General features: G+C 41.3%; 1 protein-coding gene across 3 annotated transcripts in view; it reads right to left on the bottom strand.

Annotated features, from left to right (window-relative positions):
• Positions 1-19,023, bottom strand: part of SENP2 (SUMO specific peptidase 2) — a 38,061-nt gene that overhangs the window by 6,830 nt on the left and 12,208 nt on the right. For 2 of the 3 annotated variants that reach the window (XM_056121277.1, XM_056121279.1), the window contains 9 exons: positions 17,749-17,917; positions 15,210-15,313; positions 13,310-13,404; positions 12,291-12,342; positions 10,164-10,227; positions 9,187-9,378; positions 6,956-7,087; positions 4,780-4,983; positions 3,076-3,155 (listed from right to left, as the gene is read on the bottom strand). In XM_056121277.1, coding sequence (XP_055977252.1) covers positions 3,076-3,155; positions 4,780-4,983; positions 6,956-7,087; positions 9,187-9,378; positions 10,164-10,227; positions 12,291-12,342; positions 13,310-13,404; positions 15,210-15,313; positions 17,749-17,917 — 1,092 coding nt within the window. The remainder of the gene's footprint in view (positions 1-3,075; positions 3,156-4,779; positions 4,984-6,955; positions 7,088-9,186; positions 9,379-10,163; positions 10,228-12,290; positions 12,343-13,309; positions 13,405-15,209; positions 15,314-17,748; positions 17,918-19,023) is intronic. The other variant, XM_056121278.1, reaches the window with a different exon arrangement.

The following is a 19,023-nucleotide window of genomic DNA, read 5'->3' as shown; positions in this document are numbered from 1 at the left end:
TCACGCCATCACTTTACATATAAGTGACTTGCTTTAACAGAAGGCTTCTAACATTTATTTACTATTTAAAGTACTTGCCTACAAACCATACACTTCAGCTTTAATTTCCCTCTGGGTTCTTAACAATGAACTGGATTATTCAAGGAATAGCAAAGAGACAGAGTGGGCTGAAGAATTTAGAAGTACAGAGGATGGAGAGTTAGTCCAGGAGCTAAGGCGCTTGCCTTGCATGCAGCTAAGATGGCCACGGCCCTGCTTCAAATCCCCAGTGGGGCCCCTGAGCACAGCAAGGAGTAGCCCCTGAACACACCAGAGGTGGCCCGAAAACCCAAAAACGAAACGAAAGAAAAAGAATTTAGAAGAACAGGAGCTGCAGCTCAGAGGTGGGAGCACGAGCAGCTTATGTGAGGCCCTGGCTTCAATCTCCAGCATGTGGGAGGGAGCGAGCGCGCGCACGCACACGCACACGCACACACACAGAGTAGCCCCCACTGCAGCAGAATTTGTGAGCCTCTCCCAAAAAGGCTGCATATGTAAACAGAGAGAAAAAGAAGGTACATATGTTCAGTACTGGAAGGAATTTTTACGATGTAAAAAAATGTGAAAAAGTATGTGACTGAGTAATTAGAGAATTCAGTTGAGCAGTGAGTAAAATACACTTTCTACTTCATGGAATAAAAACGCTTAATGTCTTTGTTAGTGCGGTTTTAAAGCAGGGTTTCTCTCCCTTCTGGCTTTACTTCCCATGCCCCGCCCCCACCCCATTTATACAATTTTCACTAGAATATAACGCCTGCTGAGAAACACTAGCATAAAGGATCAAGTAGTTGAGTGGCTATACAGCTACAAATACTTAATGTATCTTCCAAAACTGGTTTTTAAATTTCTTTTAACTATTAATGTCTTTTTCTAATGTAGGAGTACTACTATTTATTCAGCCACTGATTAGCTGAATTGGGCATGAATTCCACAATAACTATTGTCTTCAAGCTCTCTAATCACTTGATGCTATATATGCATTTATTCCTTATGTGTTTGTAAAATCACGTGGTAGTTGCTGCCTCAAGGATCTGAGATGGTTGGGGCTGGAGTGACAGCACAGCCAGTAGGGCATTTGCCTTGCACACAGCCGACCTGGATTCGATTCCCAGTATCCAATATGGTCCCCTGAGCACTGCCAGAAGTAACTCCTGAGTGCAGAGCCAGGAGTAACCCCTGTGCATCGCTGGGTGTGACCCAAAAAGCAAAAAATAATTTAAAAAAATTTGAGAAGCTCTTCTCTATCAGGTAGGGTTCACACTTCTCTGGTTTTCTCTAAGAAACTGGAAACTAAGGACACTGCACTATACACTGGATGAAGGTGCTGTATATGGTTGACTTGTAACACTACTGTAGAAGTATTACAAGTATGTACTACATTTAATAAACGCAGTCAATACTAAATACAGACATAGTACATTATTTGTTGCAGTAAGTCAGACAAACTCTCTGAACTGCAATAGTTTCACCAATTAGTCTGTAATGAAAACCAATATTGACTTTAAAAGTTCATGAAAATCCTGATGATCTTCGAAACCACATGAAATGTTAAAGTGGGAATACTGTTCATGTGGTTAAAACAGAGTAACCCTCACAAGTGTACAAGGAAAGTGTAAGTCACTCTCTCCTGAAAGGGCATAAGGTAATCAAACATTTGTATTTACTAAATAACTAGTACTGGTCTTCAAACCATGAAAACATAACTCTCCTATTGGTACGCAGATCAACAGGAATAACTCTTCCAAGTCCTAAGGTGTAGTGTGACCAAAGATTCCACAGTGCTACTTGCAAAGCCTTATTTGGATCAGAGGCCTTCATCTTTTTTCCGCAGATGGTTGAAAACCACTTATTTCGGGGTCAGAGAGATAGTACAAAAGGCAGAGAGTACACTTGCCTTGCACATACAAGACTGACCTGGTTTAATTCCCAGCATCCCATATGATCCCCTGAGCCCTCCAGGAATGATTCCCCAGTGCAGAGCAAGGAGTGACTGAGCACCACCGGTTATGGCCAGAAAAACAGAAACAAAACCCCACTTAGACTGTGTACTAATGAAACTGATTGATCTGGGGGAGGGGGAGGAGAGGTACAGAAGTTCACAGAAGTGAAGCCCAAACCTGGGTGGAAAAAACGTGCAACCACTGGTCTTTGTGAGCATCAACTTCATATAGACACACCCTCAATCACTGAGCTACATCTCTGGTGCCCAAACCCAAGAGATTTGTGGGTAGCGTGTGCAGAAAGACAGATGAGAGGACAGAGACATGTGTACTGCCCAGCATCTCATGCCCAACCCCCAACACTGATAGTTATAGCTCTGGAGGCCCTGAGCCATGGGCCTGAGCATCACTGAATGACTGGACTGCACCCGGTTGGCCAAGTCATCAGGAGTGGCCCCCAGATTTCCTGAGTCCTACACCTCAGCAGGCACCCCTACAATTTTGTTTTTAAAAGCTGATTTTAATGTCCTAGCTCATGTGTATAAGGAATCAAGTATTACCCTGTCTCTAACAGTAACCAAGCCTATGATATTCAAGGCTGCAGGTAACAAAGACCTACAATGGAATGGTATCACTAGGAATATCCTGCCATAATCCCAAATAACTTAAGACTATTTTCCCAAATTTGTATGATTCTTTTTTCCCCCTGCTAACTGCTGGAACATTTTAACAATTATAAAATATTGCAGGGAATAATGTAAGAGAAATAAGACTCCCCTATTAAAATTCTTTATAACATTCAGAGCAATTATTAACCCCAAAAGAAACAAATTTAAATCACAAGATTCTAGAGTATTTTACAGTGTAATACATGACAAATTTGTCTTTTAATTATACTAAAACCTTCTCAGTTAAGATCATACATTAGGTTGTTTTTGTTTAGGTTAAAAAAGGCATTCAAGTAAAGTCCTGATAAGATACGCAGTTCAATATACCTTATCCTACCATCTAACCATCTGAGTCTCCTAGGGTTAAAAAGTAGTAGCACCACCTAAAACACAATGAGGCAACAGTAATGTTTTCAGCCTTTACTTACAGAAGAATCTCACAGATCCTGTGGCCCTTTTGTCCCATTGAATCCAGATACTTAAGACACTTTTTCCTTAGGTCTATGACCTATAATGAAAAAAGTAACAGAGAAATGAGAAACTTATTTCTAAAAACAACCTTTAGAGGACATATTAGCAGAAAATAACATATTAAGATATTTCCAAGATATATTTTTAATTTTGTATCATGCATGAGTTTCAAAATAGTATCCACCAGCTCTACCTGCTGTACTATCACTCCAGCCCCACAATTTTTTTATTTTTAAGGCAAATATTAATAAAATTTAATTATTGAAGAAAAATACTTTGAGTATGCCATTCTGTTTTTTTTCTTCTGTAAAATAAGTATCTCTTCTACATCAGTTGTTTTCATAGGCATATTATCATGCTATATTGGGGCTTAGATCTCCAAGCCTGCTCAGATGGGAACTGGGCCTCCTTCACCCAGATCCCCCATCTTCCTGTAGCTAGACAGTTACATCCCCCAACTGCCGTATAACCCCATCAATGGTCAAGATCCAGAGAGTATTAAAAACAAGCTCTTGGAAGCGCGCGGCTGCATTTGCAGCCACACAACCTCTTATTGCCTAGTTCTCGCTCTCAGAGAACCCTGCAGGCTACCCAGAGTATCTTGCCCGTACATATGCCTAACTGGGAACACCTGTAAAGGTGATTAGAGGCTGCCCCAAAGGCCTCCATCCCTCACAGAGAGCCTGGCAAGCTACCGAGAGTATCCCCTCCACACAGCAGAGCCTGGCAAGCTATCCGTGGTGTACTCGATATGCCAAAACCAGTAACAATGACAGCCCTCATTCTCCTGACCCTGAAAGAGCCCCCAATATGCCATCAGGCTACACTAGCACATGACAGGGATGAATGGAGACGTTACTGGTCCCTGCTTGAGGAAATCGATGAACAACAGTGTGATAGTGATACTTTTATTATCAAAAAAAATAATAAAGCCTAGAAATTTATTTACCAAAACATTAGTGGTTCTTTCAGACTGATGGAACTGTTTTGTTTTCCTTATACAACTACGTATTTGAGGCACAGGTGGCATTTTTTAGAGCTTTACTTCTGGCTCTAAACTCAAGAGATCATTCCTGCCTGGTGAGCTCTGGGAACCATATGAGATGCCACAGATTGAACCCAGGTTGGCCACACACCAGCTGACACCCTACCTGCTATATTATGTCTCCAGTCCAATATACATCTACATTTTTACAATAAACTTGTACTATTATATAAATGAAATAAAAATACAAATAAATTGGATGCCTCAACTTTCTGTTAGAAGAGCTTTGGGGCTAGAGATCCAACAGGCAGGGTACTTGTCTTGCATGCAGCTGATCTAGAATCCCATATGGCCCTCCTGAGCACTGCCAAGAGTAATCACTGAGCACAGAACCAGACGTAACCTCTGAGCACTGCCAGGAGTGGTCCCAAAATAAAAAAAAAAAAAAAGAGCTTCTCGGCTCTAGGAACTGTATTCTAGCTTTTTAAGAGGAGCTACTCTGTAGACTATGTCTTTAACATATACCTTTCACTAGACAAAAATGGTAGCCCTTGTGTTACCACCAGCAGATCACACCTGAATATGGCTTAATTAACACAAATTATGGCACCAGCATCAATGTTTCTAAAAAAATGGTTACTATCCAAATTCCAATGAATGATCTTTGTCAACTTACCACTAGGCTCCAATGTACCTTCCGATGAATAGGCACCAAAATAAGCTCCTGTTCAAAGAGATTGACCCCTTTGGTCCATCTTTTTACTGCTTGGTAACCACCAGACTTTAATTTGGGGTAGAAGAAAGTACTGAATGCATGAAGTGCTGGGTAATCTTGTTTTTTGTTTCTTTCCACTAGAAGATTCATATAAAAATTGATGACCTGTAATACCACAAGAATAGATATCAGAGCATGGCAAGTACATAACTGAAAATAAATTTCTACCTAACTGAACTAGGATGAATCAGATGTAGTAAGCTTACTTAGGGAAGTGAAGATACTAGTAAAGGGAATAAAAGAACTGTCTACAGAGCCAGCGAGTACAGCAGGCTAAGATGCCAGGGTTTAATCCTGGCATTAAATGGGCCCCAAGCTATCACGGAGCGAGCCCTGAGCACAGTCAGGGCCCAAACAAACGAAACCCCAAAACAAAGCCAAAAAATAAATTGTCTCTGGCAGAAAATGGGAAATAAAACAATGACCAGTGTCAAACTGCAGAGATAATTCAGAGATAGGGGCTGGCTTGAATCCCTGGCGCCACATACATCCCCTGAGCACCACCAGGGTTCACCTCTGGGTAGTGAGGCAGGAAGAAATCCTATCACTGCCGAGTGGGGCCTCAACACCCACCTCCCGAAAGACCCGTGCAAATAGGTGAGGACGAAGTTGTAGTTCTAAAGCCTGAATAAGAAAGTCAAGAAGAATTCAAGAAGAGTCTACAACAACGAAAAGGTATATGGAACTGGATTGCAAAAAGTTATGTACATTCACAGGAAATAAAATCTTAAGTTTTATTTGTGTAATTATAAACCATACCTCTAAAATATTAGAGGGCAATGTACCAAAACATAAATATTTTCTGGTTATGAGGAAAAAAGCAGAAGAACTTCTGGAGGAAGGGGGGTCGTTCGCAAAGATGCTCAGCACCTAGGTGGCAGGGGCTGAACCCAGGGGCCTGTGTGCAGAGCCCATGCTCCAGCAGCGTTTCAGTCATCTTCCTAAACCCTAAACGGTGGCACTTTCCAGAGGCAGCATCTTCCCTTCACTGGTCCTATATTTTCTGGTTCACTCCTAAAAACGTTTTACAGGGCTAGGGAGGAGTTAGCCTCCAAGGCTGACCTAACACACACGCTCCACACAGAGGAAGGGCAGGCTCGATCCGAGGACACCGTGGTCCCCAAGGGCCAGGAGCTACTCTGAGCACTGCCACGTGTGGTCTCAAAACAAAAATAAGAAATTAAGAGCTAGTTTTAGTTCTTATGTTAATATAAGATTAAACAAAACACAACAATAAGAAAGGGGCTGGAGACAGACTGCAGCAGGGAGGGCATTTTCCTTGAAAATGGCTGACGGGGGGTTGTTTCTCCTCTATCCCTGAATGCTCCCCCTCCCCCTACATCCCCAAATGTGTGTCGTTCCCCCCCCCCCCACACCGGAATAATTCCTGAGTGCAGGGCCAGGAGTAATCCCTGAGCACTGCAGGGTGTGGCCACTCCCCCCAAAAAATTGCCCCCCCCCAAAACAAACCAAAAGACAAACAAAAATGGACAAATGACCTGCATTTTATCACTCATTGAAATAAAAGACATTTATAGTCATCAGTATGTCCCTTTACTATTGAAAATTTAAGTGACTCCTATAAAAATTTGTCTATTAAAATTAAGTATGACTTCAGCTGTGTCCAGGGTTTAAAAAAAAAAAAGTCACAAAAGGCTCTTCAATGAAGTGGCACATGAATCTAAGTACAGGTGTGTTTGTGTGTTTGTGTGGGGGGGGGGGGTTGAGGAAGCGTCATTACTAACTGAAGCCACTAAATAATCAAACAGTAAATAATAAACCACCTTTTAAATAAGTAAAAGCCACCTTTTAAGAGTTTAACATTTTTTTCTCAACAAAACTGAAAGCTGTGGACTCAGTGTAAGGGTTAGGCCTGTTCTGCAGTCACCCCATTTGGATCCCCAGCACTCCATGGTCCCCAAGCTCTAAAGGGAAACCACTCCTGACACACAATGCAAGCCAAACAAAAAACTAAGAGCTGCTTTTACCAGCCCCTCATCATTGGGTAGAAAATATTTTGATTACGGATTACAAATGGCTAAGCATGATAGTCAAAGGCAGGAAAAAGCCCACTTACTTCATCATTGAGCCAGTGATAGTTCTTCAAGGTCTGGATATCTCCTCGAGTGATTCGCAATTTGAAAGCACTACTTAGGATCTCATCCTGGGGACCGTGGCCTAGGGCATTACTGATTTCCTTTTCCATGTCCTGGATCAAAATTCAGAGGACTCACTTAATTACAGAGCCAGGAAATACTTAAAAGTCTAAGACTGATAAAAACTTCATTGCTGTATGCTGTATTGCCTGACCCCGGGGAGGGGGAAGGGGGAATGTGCTCCTCTTAATTAACTCAAAGTATGAGACTTAACTAAAGTAAGGAAAGATTTAAACTGAGACTTTGTAAGTCTTCCTCAGGGTCAGAGTGATATTACAGCGCGTAGTTGTCTTGCATGCAGCTGACATCCCCCTAGCCCCCCGCAGTTTACTGTGTCTCACCCAGCACTACTCGGGTTATTCCTGGCTCTGTACTCAGGAATTACTCCTAGTAGTGCTTGGGGGACAATATGGAATGCAGTGATTCGAATGCAAGGCAAATGCCCTACCCACTGTACTCTCTATCAGGCCCCTGAGCCATGTTCTACCCCCATATCCCATACGGGTCCCCTAAGCACCACCAGAATTAATTTCTGAGTACTGCTGGGTGTGACCCATATGCAAAAAAAAAAAAAAAAAAGCTTCTCATGGTCATAAAAGCACTTGTTCAACCATTAGATTCTGAGGGCTTGAGCACTAGCATAGTGGGTAGAGTTGGTCTCACATGATGCCAACCAAGGTTCAATCTTTGGCATCACTTATGGTCCCCCAACCCCCGTAAGTGAGCCCTAAATGCCCAGTCAGGAGTAAATCCTGGATATTGCTGTGACTAAAACACAAACAATTCTGAAACACTAATTTATAACGATTTCACTACCACATGTTACAAGCCAAACAAATACCAGCTTCATCCTTGCTAGTAGAGAAAGAACTATTTTATAAGAGTAGTCAAAATCTTTTCAAAATTACATGATTTTGAGAGCTGGAGCAATAGTACAGTGGGTAGAGCATTTGCCTTGCATGTGGCTGACCCAGGATTTAATTCCCAGAATCCCATATGGTCCATGGAGACCACCAGGAATAAGCTCTGAGCACTGCTGAGTGTGGATGCCCTTCCCCCAAAATTATATAATTACAAAGAATTTAGGTTACATGCTCAAAATCATTTATTAAAAAGCAACGCCAATACTTGAAACCCAGGATGGACTATTACTCCTTTTACAGTAGTCAAAAAAATTTTCCTCTTCTTTCCTTATTTATCTCCTGAACTTTTACTTAAAGATACCAAAGGGCCAGAGAGGAGAGTATAGCAGGTAAGACCATACATGAGACCAACCAGATCTGATTCTCCAGCACCTTATGGGCCCCCAGTGACTGCCAGGAGTAATTCATGAGGGAAAAAGTCAGAACAGAACCCTGGGTGTGGACCAAAAAATTAAAAAAAAAAAAAAAGTAATAAAATCAGAATACCTAAATGACCACCCTATTACATTTGACAAAGAGAAACACTGGAAAATGTTTGTCACTTTGACAAAGAGCAGACACTGGAAAACGAGGCAGCAGTTTAATAACCGAGCCTGCACCAAATGACTTCATCATGAATCCAAAAAAATGTATAGACTAAAGCTAAAAAAAATTTTCACTTAAGAATTTTCTTACCCCCTCCCCCAATACACAAAGTTTATTCTTTTGTAAAGCTCTCTCTCTGTACACCTCCATGCCTAACGTGAAGCAAATACTAGAATATTCGTGGATAGCACTATCACTTCCTAAAGTAATAAATGGAGAAAGTGTCAAGATGTGGACTCCCCTTTAAAATGGAGTGCAGAACCAGAAGTAAACTCTGAGCACAGCCGGGTATGACCCAAAAAGCAAAATCAATCAATCATTTATTTTTCTCACGGGGGTCACGGTCCTCCCGTTGTTCATCGATTTGTTTGAACAGGCCCAGTAACCATTTATTTAAAAAAAAAGAAGAAAAGAAAAAGAAAAGAAACATGATGATTCTGCCAATTCATACCTGCTGAACATTGATCTGATCCCTTAGGTCACCTTCATAAATTACTAATCAAAGTAACCTGGACCTGATTTTCTTTATATATTCATCTCTCATCTGGAGAAGCGCCTCATAACAAAGCATTTATTCAAGTCTTGAATAACTCAGGTTATCTGAAAAGCAGGCCTCAGATTTTGATCAACAAAAAAAATAATACCTCTGTAAGATCAAGAAGATCATCTGTCCTTTTATCCCTTTCTTTGCCTGAGCAAAGTTTTTCTTTTGTCTCAAGTATTGATATTTTCCTCCTGAGTAATCCATTGCTTCCACTGCCCAGGCGAAGTCGGGCTGAAACTTCTTCAGATAAGTCAGGTTCTAGCTGGTGTCCCCTCCTCTGATCAAAAAGATTCTAAACTCAATATTAACATGTTTCATGTTTGTACATATAAATACATCATTACACATGAAATATAAAACAATGCTGATCTCCTGAAAAAGTAGATTTAGCATACCTGTGTCTACAAAAGAGCAGAAAAAAGTGTTCCAGGTGAAGACTTACGGAACACATTCATTATGAACCATGAAATAGAATACTCTTGATTTTCCCTAGAGCTAGCAAGATAATTATTAAAAATAACGTAAGTAAGGGCTGGGGACGTGCCACAGCAATGTCTGGTGTGCCCTCCCCCCCACCCCCAAATTTGTAAGAATCCCAAAAATGTCCGAAAGAAGTCTGACGACAGAGATGAGGGTTAGGATAAAGGCAACTTGGTCTCTTTTATAATGAGCTATTACAAAGGGATGAGAAGAGAGAGGTAACATAGAGGTAAAGGTGCTTGCCTTGAATGATCCAACCCTAGCTGGAATCCTGGGTACCACCACATTATGGTCACCCGGGCACTGCCAGGGGTCACTCCTGAGCAGAGCCAGACTAAGTCCACAAGCACCACTGGTGTGGTCCCAAAACCAACCCCCCACTCTCACCCCCTCCCCAAATCCCCACAAAGTTATGGATAAAAATTCAACAACTCAGAAAGGAAGCTAAAGTTGCATTACAATCAGTGTGAGTTTTCAAAGGGAAACAGTGAAGATTAGAGAGTTCAGTAATATATATCTTATTTTTCAAGAGTACCCAATTTTATTATGTCAGGCAGAAGAGTAAAAAAAAAAAACTTCACTGATGCTTCTACTTACACTCTCATTTTCTAGTCTGATTCCAACTGTCTTCTCTGAATCAGAAATTTTCCCCTTTGAACACCTAAGGGAAAAAGCTGAGTGATTACAGATGGGATGATTTTTAATGTGGCACATATCAACAAGTTATAGACCTAAAATTTAGTATTTATACGGGGCTGGAGCGATAGCACAGCGGGTAGGGCATTTGCCTTGCACGCAGCCAACCCGGTTCGATTCCCAGCATCCCATATGGTCCCCTGAGCATGGCCAGGAGTAATTCCTGAGTGCAGAGCTGAGAGGAACCCCTGTGCATCACCAGGTGTGACCCAAAAAGAAAAAAAAAAGATTAATATTTATAAACAAGAAAATTGCCTTCAGATGTTAAGTTTTCTAAACTCTAGGTTTTTAAACCTTTTTAAACCACAGACTGTGACTTCATTTGGGATTATGTAACTGCACAAAAAAAATCTAGCAACAGTAAAAAGCTTCAATTCAAAATCAAACGCATAATGAAAGGTGGGGTGTTTCTGGCAATATGCCCCTACACTGCATTCCTCAGGCTGCATTTCTCTCAAATGGGAGTCACAGGTGGAAACAGGTTACAAGTTCTATCAAAATAAAAAAACAGCCAAAAAAAAAGGTTGGGTGCCACACCCGGTACTGCTCAGGGCTTACTCCAGGCTGTGCTGCTCTCAGGATTCACTCCTGGTGGAGCTCAGGGGACCACACAGTGTGCTGGGACTCAAGCCCAGGTTGGCCACATGCAAGGCCTACCCAGCTGTCCCGGCCCCAAATCAGCAAAATTTTGACACAATGAGAGTAAATATTTTGGGCTCCACAGGACTTCAGGGTTTTTCAGTTTTGATTTTGGGCCATACCTGACAGTGCTCAGAGGTTAACCACTCATGAATTATTCCTGGTGGGACTGGGGGTGTCATACGGGGTATCAGGGATTGAATCTGGGTCAGCTGCATGCAAGGCAAGCACCCTACCCACTGTTCTCTCTCTTCAAGCCCCAGGGTCTTTGATTTTTTGTCCCAACTTTTGAATTTCTTTTAGTTTAAAAGCAGCTATAGACAATAAGCAAATAAAAAAACATAGTTGTGTGCCAATGAAACTGTACTTGCAGAAAGAAGTTCATGGGCTATAGTTTACCAAGCTCTACCATAAGTAAGTTTTCACCCAAAATCTGAAGGCACACAAACTGCTGATATTCTAGAGATGCTGATCACTAGAGATGCCTCTCATATTTGCATCCCTATCGAAGAAGCACCTGCATCTCCCAAGTCAAAGTTTGGACTTTTGAAAAAAGAATTCTCTCACCATCTAGGGCAGCCTGCTAACCAGAGCTATCAATGCTGATCAGCTGCCAGAGTCAAGGAAAACTCCTAATTCCTCAGACACACTGGTATATATATATCTTATAAGATTAAAATAAACAAATCAAGAGAAAAACGTAAGACCTGAAAGAAGGCACCAACAGCAACATAATAGGAGTCTCCTTTTACTCTGCTGGATAGATCAACTAGGCAAAACACTCAACAAGGAAACACTGGCCTTCAAGGAAGAAATGGAAGAGATGAGCCTAGCAGACATACATAGGGCCCTTCATCCCAAAAAGTTGAGGGCACATTCTTCTCCAGTGCACACAGGACATTCTCCGAGACAGACCACATGCTGGGTTACAAAACATATCTCCATAAAATCAAGAAGACAGAAACTGTATCAACTATCCTCTCAGACCATGATGCTTTGAAAACTGAAATCAATCACAAACAGAAAGGAAGGAAAAAACTCAAAACACTTGGAAATGAAACAAAAAATAAACTCAACAGGATTTTCTGAATTAAAAAAAAAGACCATTAATTTACAGAATCTCTGGGGGGAAAAAAAACAAAAACATAGTAAAGGAGCAACATGTGGCCAAATGCAACATATATAGAATGTTTACAGAACTGTGCTTATCTGTGGAGGAGAGGAGAGAGGGGAAAGGTTCTGGAATATGGATGGAGGGAAGTGGGCATCTGGTGGTGGGTGTGGTGTGGGAATGACGTGTGTATAAAACTAGTCTTAATGGTTCTGTAAATCACAGTACCTCAACTAAAATGGGAAAGAAAAAAAGGCAAAATGAACAGAACCAAGTACCTCTTTTCACTTCTCACTGAACAGAGAGGTCCCCTTGTTTCAACAACTCTATCTGCAAAGATGATAAAGAAATAGTTTTATTAATCATATAACTAGAACTTCAATTAACAGTTTCCACCTTACAGTTATCAAGACATTCACTTAGAGAGATGCTAAATAAATTCCAAAGATATTCGCTTCTACGCAAATACAGCTGCTTAAAAATGTGGACCAGGGTATAGCTCAACATAAACCGCATGCTACACATGTATGGAGGCCTGGGTTCAATCCATAACACTCCCCACAAAATTACTTTAAGAAGAATGGATAGGTGTATTCCACACTAGAAATCACCCACATCCCAACCTGGGATGTATAATTTCCTTCTTTTACTTCATGAGACTCTCTCCTCTCTCTGGAGAAGCCCATGTTCTCTCAAACATGTTCTATTTTCTTTTCTCCTTTCAGTAAAATACCTTTACTTCAAGTTAGAAAATTAATAAATAGGGGTTAGAGAGTAAAACGGGAACAGTGCTTGACTTACGTGCTTCCAACCCAGCATCCTACAAAGGTCCCTTGAATTTAACCAAGAGTGACTCCTGAGCACAGAACTAGGAGTAAATCCTGAGCTCAGCCAGGGATGACCAAACATCAAAAATAAGCAAAATCTATTGTATAAACTGGTATCTACTCATTTAAGTTATTACTTAATGTAACTTAGTAGAAAGCTAATATAGTAAGATTTTATTGAAGATCATTTAATATAGACAGCTGTGAGGAAATTAATATGTGAAATATAAAGAAATTAACTTTAAGCTTAAATATAACTGGCTCCAATATAAATGCTAGAATTAGTAATCAAGACATTCTATGAATCTGTATCATTCAGAAATAGCATATTCACTAAACTACTGGTCAGTGCCCTGGGGTCAAAATATTTAAGTCTGGTATATCAATCTTTACTGGTAGTCATTTTTCAATTTCATATGTAGATCAACTAATGTCAAGATGTGAGGATCGGGCTCAATCTGGAAACTCACATTGTTTCGGAACAAACTGGGTCGTTTTGACTCCATGACTTAGCTCATCCCCCCAGCCTTTGGTCTTTAATGTGTCCATCTGACTTCTTGGAGAACTTGCGAGAGAGAGAAAAAGTAAAGATTATGATACAAAGAAAACTCTACCATCCATAAATACCCATTGTATTTGTGTGGCAATTTTCTCAAAACCGGAAGTACTCAGGACTGGAGGGATTGTACAGTGGTTAGGGAGCTTGCCTTGGACACAGCCAACCCAGGTCCCATCCCCAGCACACCCTATCCTGTGTCCGTGTCCTGTGTCCTGCTCTCCGCCGCTCCTCTACCCTATCCCAGCACTGCCAGGAGTGATTCTTGAGTGCAGAGTCAGGAGTTAACCCTGAGCACTGCCAGGTGTAGCCCCCAAAACCAAAACAAACAAAAAACCCAAACAATAAAAAACTGGAGTTACTAACAACCTTTAAATATGAAATTATAAAAGAAAGAATATATCAGTTGTCTAATAAAAAAATAAATAAATAAAAAATGTAAGAACAAAGAATGTATCAGTTGGGACTGGGGTAAAATAAGGCTATCTACTATTTCAGTCAGGTTATCTAACCTGCAGTTTTTCTATTTATGAAATTAGATATCCCAACTCCCACCCACCTGGACTTAAAAAATCTCAGTGTAATAAAACTCTGATTCAAAGATGAAAATTTTAAACCATAAACTGAAATGAATGTAGTAGCTGCCAGTAGTAGAGCACTTGTCTTACATGTACGACATCCTAAATTTGATCCCTGGCGCCACACACAAACACACAAAACACATATACACACACATATCTGCACAAGCAAAAACAGAAACAAAGAGAAAAAAGCAAAACGTTTAGCTTACTGAGAGCGGGACCTCTCATGATATTCATAATAAGCAACAGAAAATCAATTATCTAGCATCTGCCTGTGGCAGGTAGGCTTTGAATGGTGGTGGTAAAATTCGAAATAATGGTGGTGGGAAGGTGTAATGGTGGTGGAATTGGTTTTGAAATACTGAATGTAATCAATTAATGTGAACAACCTGTATAAAAATAAAATTTAAAAATTAAAAAAGTTTACTGAGCGGGAATAAACCGCCAACTGCCTATGAAGCAAACTAAAATTAAAAAACAAACAAACAAACAAAAACAACCATTCTAACAAGAGAATTTACATTCACAAAATTCCCAGACAAATTATTCTTTGTTCTGCATTCAACAACCTAGAGAACAGTATGACTTTTTAACCTTCAACTTAACTGTGACAAAATACCTAGGCTCCCCTTTCTCATATTCTCAACCACTTCAATCCTGAGTTCAAGTATTTTTGTGCACTTTTCACAGGCAAGTAGAAGGCCAGGCACAACCCAGGCATCAGCCTGCACACACACCTCCCCATCTATTTGCTCAGTCTTCAGAGTGAAGATCTGGAGTGACTTTAAGGTTATCTTTAAAATGCACGGAAGATGCCTCAGGGAGAAAGAAAAGAAGTGAACGACAGAGAGAAGGGAGTGTGAGAAGGAAGGGGAGGGGGAGTAAGAGGAAGGAAGGGAGGCCAAGTGGAAGAGTTGGAAGGAGAGAAGGAAAGGGATGGCGTGAACCAGCCAAAGATTAGGGGGAAAGGTGTGCTCGGGAGGTTTGAAAATACCTCTTCCTCTCAGGAACCTGACTTCAATGTGATTCCACTTTTCTGTATTCAAGTTTCAAAGTAAGAATTCACCTCATCAAAAGACTCTAGAGCTATCAGAAATTTCTATTTTGTTAAACCACAGTTCTGTATAATTCAATGTTAACTTCTTTTTGCAACAAAGTCCTTTTTACCATTTCCTCTCCAAAAATGGGAAAATGACTGATTCATCATACTATTGTCTCACCATTCACCCTTACCTGTGATGAACTGAAGCTATGGGAGGAACGGAGTTCCCATGGCCTCCTTCTTTCAGCCGCTCCAGCAACCTTCGGTACTTCTCTCTCTCCTCTTTTTGAACACCCTAAACAAAAAAAAGCACCTTAAGCCTAAAATTAAACCATAATGTGAGACTTAAGAGGCCGAACGCAGCCCTTGGAAGTGTTTCACCAGCCAGCAGAACTTTTAAGAAATTTCTTTGAAGTACCAACTTTATAAATTAGGAAAGAAAAATGTACAAATTTGCATCTTGAACGACTGTACCAACGACCTAGAGCAAGTAGGGCAGGTCCCTTTAGACACGCCATTCCACTGAGCCCATAGCACGTTCCAGCCTATGCTCTCACAGCATCTGACTTCTGGACAGTGGAAATGAATAAATCCCATGACTCCACTGAAACAGTCCACTCTTTTAGTTACTTGTGTTAAAATTATAAAGAATTATAAAGAAAGGCTTTACTGGAGCAGATTAGTATTTGTATTAATAATCTGTTACATTATTTTAACATTATAAAACGTTAACATTATTATGCTTAACTTGCTAATTCAGTGCTTTCAGCTTCTCAAGTGAACTGGTAGCACGAAAGCTAACTTTTTATGCCCAGATGCATTAAACACTGTTTTTATTTTCCTATCTCTCACAGTCTCTCATGCTGCTCACCTTGTCTTCCTAGACAGTCAAGTCCTGTGATTTCTTCTTAAGCTTATCTCAAGTCTCTGCTGCAAATTACTTTTTCTGCCCTCCCTTAAATGCGAATGATTCAGCCCTTAATTCTTTTCAGCCTGTTTTTTCCCTGAATGAGCTTCTTACATATATCTCCTGACTTAAGCAACACTAGCAATGCAACATCCAGGAACCCTGACTATGTCTCACAATTCCATCCCCAGAGCCAAGAGTCTAAGGGCAGGCCTTCTGGCGGGTTTCACAGGCTCTTTTAACAATGCTCAAAACTGATGTCAACCTCTTCCCCCTAAATACACACAGCAAATCTTAGTCAGTGACATGTATTTTATATAAGACTATAATTCAGGATGCAAGTCTTTTCCTTCTAACTTTGTATTACACCTAACCAGGAAATATGAGTTTGCATTACACCTAACCAGGAAATAGCGTCTTCTACTATTTCTAAAATAGATGTCTGATACACATTATTTGCTCAGATCAATCTCTGTCCTCTCATCTAAGAAGAGTTGAAGCCCACTTTAATACTTAATACCCTTCCTTTCCAGGACTGAAGGTCATTCTTCCTTGCCTACCAACATTTGCTGACTATAAATCACTAGGCATAAGCTCCCAGAGAACAAGAGCCACATTTTACTCAATTTGGTACTGCTGACAACAAGCATAGAACCTGGAATCCAAATAAATATTCCTAAACAAACTAGCTAGAAAAGACACTTGGCAAATTACAACCAGTGAGTTCTGGGTTATGCCAGATACAAGAATAATTTAACATCTCCGGGAATAAATGACAACTTTAAAGAGGAAATGAAGGGCTAGAAAGACAGTACAGTGGGTAGGCACTTGCCTTGCATGCAGTCGACCCAGGTTCATTCCCCAGCAAACCCCACCAGGAACATCCCTGAGCCTAAGGTCAGGAGTAAGCCCTCAGCACTGCTGAGTATGCCCCACCCCCCAAAAAGAAATTAGTTCAAAAGGAAGTGAAGACTATTGATGAAGATATTATGCTAAGCGCCCTGAAAAGTGAAGGAAAAACCAGACATTCGTTTGCTTCCTTGGACTTCCCTTTTACTAATTCAAATATTGCAGCTTATTAAAATAAAAAAAAGCTAAACAAATGCAAACACTGAAAATAAAATCCATACTATTCCTTACAGTGAAAATATACCTGGAAACTGAATCATATGTGAAGACTATCTCTAGAAGAATATAAAACGAGGACCCATGTTACCTGCTAAAAGAAAGGTGAGGACCAAGTATAGAAGAATAGAACATTTCATAACTATACATCCTTTTGTATCATTTTGTTTTGTTATGCGCCTTCCCCCCCCCCCCCCCCCCGCAACAGTTGCTTAGAGCTTGCTCCTGGCTCTGTGCTCAGGGATTACTCCTGGCAGGACTCAGGGGGCTGTACAAGGTGCCAGGAATTGCACCTGGGTCATGCACGTGCAAGACAAGCACCCTACCCACTATACTATCCCTCTGGCTCCTTTCATATCTTTGAATGATTTAAGATAAAGTATTATACAAAAAGAGGCTGGGGGACAACAGGGTGCACTCTAGGCATGCCATTCCCAGCACCACATGGGCCCCAAGCATTACCAGATGTAGTCCTGAAAGCCTCCAAGCACTGCCAGAGCGGCTTGGGTATCCCTGACACTGCAGTGTGCAGGTGGCATGTCCTTGCACTGAACTGCTGGCTGGCTGGCCAAGAACAAACAGCTGGCAGATCCCCACCCCCACTCCTGACCTTTTGACCACTGCATGGAAAACTGCCCCCCCCCCCCCCCAATTCTTAATGCATCTGTGAAAAGATCGATCCCTCTCAAAGGACTTACCTCTTCCACAGTACAGTGGGGACGCCGCAGACCCTTGCCACTGTCCTCAGAGGTCACCTCTGTCACCACCTGCTCCTGAGGTCTCCACATTAGGGAACTCTCTGGATTGCCTTTGCTATGGCGACGGCCACCTGGTCTTCTACTGTAGCCTTCTGCGTTTGAAGTAAAACTGAAAGAAAAAGAAAAAATGATCAGCAGACGGTCTCCAGGGCTAGAATGTAAGCCCCCAGGCCATCCTGTGTTTTCAGGTTGCCCTAGGTTAAGTTGGCCACTGGCCAGTCAGACACTTCACACCCATTCAAGTTAGCTCCATCTCCACGGCAGATGGCACCCCAGCTTTCTGCTCTGAAATGTGCTTCCAGTCACCAAGGCTGCCACCACGTAAAAGCTGCCACATTCTTCATGTCCAGCTTTCCAACCCCAACTCCGGACTGAGCTTCCCATTAGACCTGCCTCCTTTGGTTTCATACTTCTTCAGCCACCAGGGACCATGAGAATGAATTACTGGCATGCCTATTAAGTCAAAGTCTAAATGACATGCTACATCTTAATTCCATGAAGACAGAGACAAGCATGTTTTTGCCACTACACCCCTCAGAAAATCTAAACCATCAAGGCACTCAAGACCTGTGAGTGCTCAGTTGATAAATGCTAAGCAAGGAAGGGCATGAGACAAACTGGCTGTACCTCTCTTGGTGCAATTTCAGAAAGCATATGCCAATTTATAGAACATTTTTACCAAAGCAGTACATAACTTGAAACAAATCTGGAGTAAACATCAAAATTAGTGAGGTCAGGGAGTTCAGTGGGTAGGGCACTTGTCCTGTGTGTGGCCAACCTGAGTTTGATCCCAGGCATCCCATGTGGTCCCCTAATCCCTGCCAGAAGTGACTCCTGAGTGCCAAGTCAGGAATAACCTGCGCACTACTTAGATGTGGCTCAAAAAGGTCTAGAAATTAAGAAACACAATAATTATGAATAGAACTATAAAAGCCTTTCACAGAAGTGCGGTGTATGTGTTTATAAAGACTTATTAGTGGGCCCAGGGAGGTAATACAAGATTCACAAGGTAATCAAAAGATTAACACAAGGTAATCAAAAGATTCCTAGAAATGAACGAAAATGAGGACACGAGTTACCAAAACGTATGGGACACTGCAAAAGGTGTGTTAAGAGGAAAGTTTATAGCTCTACAAGCATTCCTCAGGAAGGAGGAGCAAGCCCAACAACAGGGGCTTCATTCCACTCTGATTTGATTTTTGGCACATGGTCCCC

This window comes from Sorex fumeus, unplaced genomic scaffold (genome assembly GCF_029834395.1).
Source record: "Sorex fumeus unplaced genomic scaffold, SorFum_2.1 ptg000044l, whole genome shotgun sequence".
In the NCBI taxonomy this organism is placed as follows: Eukaryota; Metazoa; Chordata; class Mammalia; order Eulipotyphla; family Soricidae; genus Sorex; species Sorex fumeus.
The sequence above is the reverse complement of the archived record's forward strand: the minus strand, read 5'-3'. Positions and strand labels throughout refer to the sequence as shown.